Raw genomic sequence first — 8,342 nt, forward strand, 5'->3', positions numbered from 1 at the left:
TGTTACTGGTTTATGGTGCACTAATTTTCGTGCACTGTAGCTTGTTGTTAGAAGCAATTAATAGATACTTATAAGGACTATAATAAGGATTATGATATATGCTGTTTAATATAGTGACCAGTCATATAAAAACATAAAAGCAGCCACTATTTGTACACTTTCAGTAAAGTACACTTTCAAAAGGTACTTATAGAGTAGCCTATGTCCTATTTAGGTACTTTAATGTACACTTTAGGTACTAATATGTACCTTTAAGGTACCAATATGCACTGTTTAGGAGTAAATTAGTTACAAAAGTGTACCTTTTGAAAAAATATCGCACCAGTGACATGAGTGTAGCTTTTCATATTGATCAAAAATACAAAGTAAAAACATATTAAATCGCTGAGACCTATTGAAAGCTAATAAAGCATATTTGACAGTGAAAACTGTAATGTTGTGAACTATTATTACTATTATTAAATAGTTTTCTATTTAAATATATCTTTTCAAATGAAATTTATTCATGTGATGGCAAAGTCTTCAGTGTCACATGATGCTTCAGAAATCATTCTAATATGCAGATTTGCTGCTCAAGAAAAAAAAAATTGTGATTATTGTCGTCAATATTCAGAACAGTTGTGCTGCTTAATATTTTTGTGGAAACCGTGACACATTTTTTTCAGGATTCTTTGATGAATATGAAGTTCAAACGATCAGCATTTATTTTTAAATAAAAATATTTTGATCAATCTAATGCATCCTTGCTGAATAAAAATAATTTATTTAAAAAGAAAAAATCTGACTGACCCCAAACTTTTGAATGGTTGCCTATTATAGACGTTTGAGCACAATTTAAACAGTGAAACAATTATGAAACTTACAATTAATCTAATAAAACAGCATACATAAAATTATTAAACCATTGATTTGGCCAAGAAATATTTCAACAACAACAACAACAACAATAATAATAAATACATTTAAAACACTTAACTAATTCCCTTTGCTTTTATGAAAAATATTTATAAAAAGACAACATTTTTAAGAATTATAAAATATTATATAGACCTTGTCTGAATGCATATCATCGTGGTTTTATTGTGCTGACTTGTTTATAATCTATTACAAAAAAATAAATGCTGATATTAGAATAGGAACCAGGCTAAAGAGCAGTGCGATGTGTTGGTGGTTGGTGTGTGGTACAGGACGAGGCTCCCGCCTCCCGGGCAGCGGCTCTCCACAGCTGATGGTGGCGGAGGGTGGGACCGCAGTGATCCTCCTCCTCAGCGCCGAACCGCCTCCTCCTCCAGCAGTCAACATTCAGCAGCAGCGCGCAGCGGTCGAGTGTGATTCCCTTCACTGCGGGCGGGTCTCCTAGCGATAATCGCGTGAAATTTCTCCACATTGCGCCTAAAACCTGGACACGCGGTCGACAGGGAATTGGAACCCCGCGAGGAAATAAGGTATTTATGTTTCCATATGCGTACATGACATCTTATTTTGACATGTCGGACTTTAGGAATGTTGGTAGAAAACAAGTTGGTGTGGGAAAAGTAGGTGGCGGCTGGGAACCGCGATAGTTCTCAAACGAGCTCGTTGATGTTAATGGCTCGCGTTATTGTGGGAATTATGTCAAATTGATAGTTTAAACCGACTAGGCAGTGTGGCAACAGTGATAATCCACATTTACAGTTCTGTAGAGAGTTGTAGTGGTGTTAAAAATGATGCAAAACACATTTGCGAATCATAATGCTTTCGGTTGTTCTTCGATATAGGCCTACTGCGAACTAATTAATTGCTCGTTCGCTGTTCGAAGTGCCGTTTCGAGTCGTGAGTAAATCAGTTTCCTTCAGTCGTTCTAGGGCGTTGCAGTCGACAGCGCTTCAGTTGTGTTCAAAACTTTTCCCCTGAACGAAGCCGAGCGTCTTATTAACCTGTTGTTCCACCGAAGAGTCTGTCAAGATGACATTGTCTATAGCACTGCCTTCTTAAAATGTGCCTTAGGCCAACCAAATGCTTGGAGAAGACTTAAGAAAGGCCTGATCTTTAATCCTTGAGGTGTTGTAGTAGGCCATTTTACACTCGTAGCCTTGAGTTCAGATAGCCTTGAGCGACATTTCAAACACAGATTTCAGTATTTTGGATGAAATAAAGAAACACTGTTGTGTGCATCAAGATATACAGTGTTCCCATGGTCCTGGAAAACCTAGAAATGTCAGGGAAAGGCAAAAGTGTGATTTTTTTTTCCCAGGCCTGTGAGATTTCTCAAGAAAATTGTAAAAGAATACGGAATATGGGAGAAAAAAAAATGTGACTATAAAGGACGTTTACTCTACCCTAATGATTTTTAATAATCCTTATCCAGTCATCACAACTGGAAAATTAATGGAAGTTCTTTGATCAGATAGAGAAGGTTATAATGTAACTTTATGAATAAAAATATATTTATAATGGTTAACATGGGAATGAACTTTTGTTTCAACATCAGGACTTTTTGTTCGAAGTTGTGATTTTATATTTTTAGATTCTGTAACTGATCATAATTTTTTACAATTTATTTTATTTTTTATAATGCATAAAATCGAGCTTGCATACCTAGAAGTGACTACATTAACATACAGAATATGTTTTGGACCCAATTTAATATAGGTGACTTGGGGAATTCTATGTATTTTTAGAATAGCGTTTTTTGATTTATTAATAAAATCTGGGGTTTACATTACCTGAAGAGACTTTTAGGTTTTGTTATATACAAGAATCGCATATTGTTTTAATTTTTTTTTCATATTGCTATATAAAATGAGCATGTAAACCCACATTATTGTGTTATAGTCTTTAATTAACTTGTTAGCTACTTGAATAATAAATTGGACTGCTTCAAAATGTATGTTTATGGTTCGTCTTTTTGTAATTAATGTTCTAGGACAAATTGTCAAAATCTTATCAACATCAAGTAATGTTAAATTAGAAATACATTGAAAAATGCTATTCCAAAAACTGGAAACCCATGGCTCAAAAATGCTTAATTCTCATCCAGGTTTTATGACTACAAACTAAACTGAACAGGTCTTGTTTAAAATGTTGTTTAAAATACTTTTAGAGATGTGGAGGCCAAATGACAGATATGTACAACATAAAGTCTGCCACAAGTAGAATTAAAAGGATATAAACAAGGCTTGTCGGGAAATGACAAGGACTGAGTGCTGCTTAAATCCAAAGCTTATTAACTGTTGGTTTGCACCTTCTGCTTGTTCATTGTTTTTCTGTTTATTGAATGCATTTTATATTGGAAGCGAGACGAAGTTGGTGTCAAGCAATTCATCATGCTGCGCTGAACTAATGACTGAAGACTAAATGACTGAGATTAATATATATGCAAAAAAAACAAAAAAACAAGTTTGATGGTAAAACTTTGTTGATGTTTAATGCAAAACATCAAAACTTTAAAAAAGCCTGCTCATGTAATAGTTTAGTGTCATGACATGAACAGTTTTGTTCATTTGGTTTGAATGATACTCACTGTCTGGTATCAGACCAGCTCCACATTACAAACTGCTCCCAGAATCCTCGGCATACTTCCTGTTGCATTAAGCCTGTGGCTGCCATTAGGGATATGCCGGTATCAAATTTCCATGTTGCGATTAATTGCTAATGCTTTTATCACGGTATACGGTATTATCACGGTGTTGAAATTAAGTTTTAAAAAAAGTGCTGTCATAATACAGTATAACAGGTTTAATAACTTTTTTCTTATAACAAAAATAACTGAACATTTAGCAATAAAGCAATACAGAAAAATGTATAAAGTTAAAAGTTTACACAGATTAAAGTGCAAAAGAACTATAAAGACCAATAGGTATCACTTTACAATAAGACCTCATTAGTTAACCTTAGTTAATGCATTAACATTCACAATGAGCAATATCTACATTTGCTACAGAAGTTATTAATCTCTTACCGTGATATATCGCATTACCGAATACCGGCACATGTCTAGCTGCCATTGTCAACCTGCTATCTGGTGAACTTTGCCACACTTTTCAAATATTTTCCTGGAGCAGAAATGCTTCTTCAGGTCTACAACCTACAACTTGACTTATCTGAGATAATTGCGAGTTCATGGGTTGGTTTACAAGGGGCTATGTATCGATACTCGAAACCACGATCAGCAATGCAGCGATTGGCTGGCGGCAAGACAGCAACGTAATGACATCATATAATTAAAAAGACACCTGACGAAAAACTTGACAAATGTTTGGACTTTTATAAGGAAACAGCCAAGCGAACAAAACTACATAAATGTTATAATAGATAAATGAAATGTGCACTCTTTTTATTTTATTTGAATTTTTTACATGATTCCCAATTATTTATATTCACGATTTCTAATATTTGTACAGGCGATTTGTAATATTTGACCAGGCTTTACATTTTTATTTCAATGCAGTAATTAGCAATTCATTTAATTTTATATTTGAACAGATTTGTTACGCGACAGCATTAATTAAAGTTTCTTAAGGGTCAAGATCATGTTATCTGCATCTCCTGCGCTCCATCAAGCCAAGTACTCTTGTAATAACGTAGCGGTGGTAGCGGACAGATTTTAAGTATCAATTCTGCTTAAAAAGATGCAATCTAATCCTGTTTACTTTAAATAAGCCTGCTCCCGAGCAGGTTTAAGCATATGGACCTGTTGCTATGACAGCAACTCCGGGATGAGCTTCGAAGAACCAAACAATCCAAGATCATGCCAAATCGTCAACAATCAAATCCAGCTAACTGAGTTAGCGACGTACGAAGAACGGTCCCCTGATCTCTTCAGTTTATTATCTTCAGCATTGATGAGGTGTTCATGAGGTGGTTGTGTTACTCGCAGCGTCATATATAGGCCATGAAATGAGTCTGAATCTGTCCCTCGTGTCATAAAAAACATGATTTCATTCATTCATCATATCTTTGTTTTGCTGGTTTTATGCCATTTTTTATATAAAGCTGTTAAATGTAAGTTGTGACATGCTTTCTTGAGGAGATTTTGTTGATTTTACTCTAGTCATTTTACATCGTCAAATTGAGTCAAATTGTCATTTTTACAGTTCAACTTAAACTATGAAATGTTCCTAAAGTTGTCAACCAACTGGGCAAGTACTTTTACCCATTCACACATTAGTTTTGGACTTTGATCAGTAAGCTCCTACAAACACTTTTTTTTTTTTTGGGAGACTTTTCAAGTGTTGGAGTTTGTTTGTATGTGAGCACTTTGCTCCGGTTGTGTAACCTTATAACCTTACTTTAGGCCATGAGGAAACTAGTGATTAGCTGTCTGTTAACTGCAATAATATATTATATCGCAAGTTACTATGCAGGATGAACCGCAAAATAGATGTGTTTGGGCTTATTTGGGCAGTCCTCCCATCCTCAACTGTTGTGATGTTTGTTTAGAAGAGACTCGTCCAGATGTGTCACAGGAAACCTATTTAAGCCGGCGCTGTTTACATGGGTTTGAGTTTCTCTCTTACTCTGCAAAGAACCAAGTCTTTAATAATAGCTCAATATGTTTAAAGTTCCTTCAGTTTGCTTCTGTAACCTGAATTACCTGCTTGCCTGTATTTGCGTACTTATCTTTTGTCAATAATTGTCAAGGCATTTTTCAGATGAGTCATTTGTTCAGTGTTTTTGAACACATGAATCACAAGTTAAAGGCCTATTTACTGGAAGACAGAAAACAGCAGGGAATTCCACACATTTCAGAGCCTGCTACGTAAGCGATACGATGCTTATGAGGAAGTCTTCTTGATCAGTTGCATACTTTTTATTCTCTGTCTTACAAATTAAAGTGTCTTGTCAGAAAGATAAAAGTAAGTTAACATGTTAACTTCTCATGATAATTAAATATGATGAATAAGTAATATTTATGTATTATACCACACATTTGACAAGATTAGATGTTTGTCATTGGTGCTCAGGATCTGCAAATCATTCGTCATCGTCCTATCAGACATGTCTCCTTACTCTGTGTATGTGGTAAGTGAACTTTCATGTACTTTAATGCAACAGGCTACCGCTAGCAAGCGTCTAACCTTTTAGTGGCTCCGTAGATGGCGTTATTTGTTTCACGCTTCGGGCACCCCCCCCAACCCTATTATACAACTTTATATATGTTATATATATTGATTGATTGACAATTTATATTAGGGATGCACAGAAATGAAAATTCTAGGCCGAAACCGAAAATTCTGGATGTACTTGGCTGGAAACCGAAACCGAAAATGCTTTGTAATAATTACTTTATTAAATATTATAAAGTAATTTTGTAAGATTTAACTCAGTAATTTCAGTGATAATGAATTTAAAAAAAACACAAGCCTATAAAATAATCACACTTTTATTGAAAGTAATACAATAAAATTGGACAGAAAATATATTAATATTAAATATCAATATATTATGTTTATTCAGTTTTATGCAACAGAATCAGATATAACTTTCTTTTTTTTTTTTTTTTGGACTAATTATCCAAATGATGTATAGCCCTACAAAGCTATTATTATCAGAGCATGTGAGCATTGCATAACGGTGAACGAGAGTAAGCGTCATTTTATATACATATATATATATATATATATACTTTTTTATGCCTTTTAAGTTGAGTTGCATCCCTTTTTTTTCTGTGCATCCCACCATGAGAATTGAACTTGGCTTTTCTTCAATAAATTACTCCAAAAATGTTTTGTATAGTATCACATTAGTGCAACAAACTCGTATGATTTAGACTGTCGTGGAAACTACAACTTCTCCATTTATTTCTAAAGCCTTCCCTGTGATCCCTCTCTTTTACTAGGAACTAAACCTCTGCATTTCCTGTGGGTGGATGAAGCTTCATGTGAGAGAGACAAGAAACCCAGACCGTACTAAAAATAAAGTGGTTGTGTTAACATACGCCCAGACAGTGGAGAAGAGTGTGTGTGTTACTAAGGAAGAATAGATGGGTATTGGGTGGCTTGGAAGGATATGCACAGCTGTGCTTTCCTACTGGCACACATTCATCATGGATGCGGGACAAATCTCCCTCATCACCCACATAAAGACCTCTCTCACTTCTTCCTCAGAATTATCACACTACCACTAGCTCCTATATGCAAGTGTGGAAATTGATGTTGGCGACAGATTAATGCGATAAAACATGCTCCTCAGAGATCTCGCTAAGTTGATTATGAGTAAATGCTTTTCTCTTCCGCCAAACTGACAATTTGCAGTTTATAGCGCAAATTGATTTGAATTGTGTAACCAGAGTCCAAAATGAACACTCGCAAATGGCATAGGCTATGTGACTAAAATTGGCTTTGCTGAGTAGGCTAAATAAAATGTGACATACTACAAGGTTGAAATCAAACTGTAAGAATGCTGTATGCGATTAAAATAAAAGATGATTGTTTGAAAGAGGTGTCATTTTCATAGCCATCACATGTATGTTTGACAAGTCTGGTTGGGTTCAGAAGCCTTGTGTGCATTTTGCTGTGTGTTTTGTAGCCCATGAGGATTGTGTCCGCAGGGCGAGTTTGATCAGGTTCATGTTAAACAGATGTTCATATCATGTTTACATACACATGTTTTCCTCATCTGCTTTTGATTCAGCGACTTGCATGTGCCTTCAGGTCGGTTTTCTATTATGGTAGACAACACATGGCTGAATGATAAATAAAACATTGGGCTGCAATTTAAAAAAGGCAACACAAGTAGTTTTATGTTGTTTTGGAGGACCAATCAAGAGCCACTCTTATAAATAATGAAAGTGGGTCTATGAAGCTGTTCCAAGGAAAACACCATAAAAGTGATCCAAATGTCTTCTGAATATATAAGATAGCTTGATGTGACTAACAGATGGACATTTCTTGATCTTCTTTCATGAGAGTGATGACTGATGCACGAATGAATCATTTAGGCCAGTTTTGTGAACTGATTGTTGGAAAAGACCCGAATCAAAAGAACAATTTGTTCACAAAGGCGGCCTTTTTGGACTGGAACCCAATTTATAACATGTTTGCATTTTACATTGAACTCTTATTTTTAAAAGAATTAAAGAGAAAAAAAACGAAGAGTCTTTTCATAATTTGTTGTTGAAGCAAATCATCTTTTTCCCTCCCAGGTATGGCAGCTATCAGGAAAAAGCTGGTGATCGTGGGAGATGGAGCGTGTGGGAAGACCTGTCTCCTCATAGTGTTCAGCAAAGACCAGTTTCCAGAAGTCTATGTGCCTACTGTGTTCGAGAACTACATTGCAGACATCGAAGTCGACAGCAAACAGGTTGGTATTGATTCTTGGCCGCCTTCAAACCCCCACAGCCTGTTTTTGTACAGCTCTTA

At 35.5% G+C, this 8,342-nt stretch overlaps 1 protein-coding gene across 1 annotated transcript in view; it reads left to right on the plus strand.

The window, feature by feature from the left end:
- Positions 1-1,165: 1,165 nt before the first annotated feature.
- LOC107708160 (rho-related GTP-binding protein RhoA-D-like) overlaps positions 1,166-8,342 on the plus strand; it is a 17,129-nt gene continuing 9,952 nt past the window's right edge. The window contains exons 1-2 of the mRNA XM_016512324.1: positions 1,166-1,445; positions 8,126-8,214. Coding sequence (XP_016367810.1) covers positions 8,128-8,214 — 87 coding nt within the window. The 5' untranslated portion in view covers positions 1,166-1,445; positions 8,126-8,127. The remainder of the gene's footprint in view (positions 1,446-8,125; positions 8,215-8,342) is intronic.

The sequence above is a fragment of the Sinocyclocheilus rhinocerous genome, unplaced genomic scaffold (genome assembly GCF_001515625.1).
Source record: "Sinocyclocheilus rhinocerous isolate Xijiao unplaced genomic scaffold, SAMN03320098_v1.1 scaffold113, whole genome shotgun sequence".
NCBI lineage: Eukaryota > Metazoa > Chordata > Actinopteri > Cypriniformes > Cyprinidae > Sinocyclocheilus > Sinocyclocheilus rhinocerous.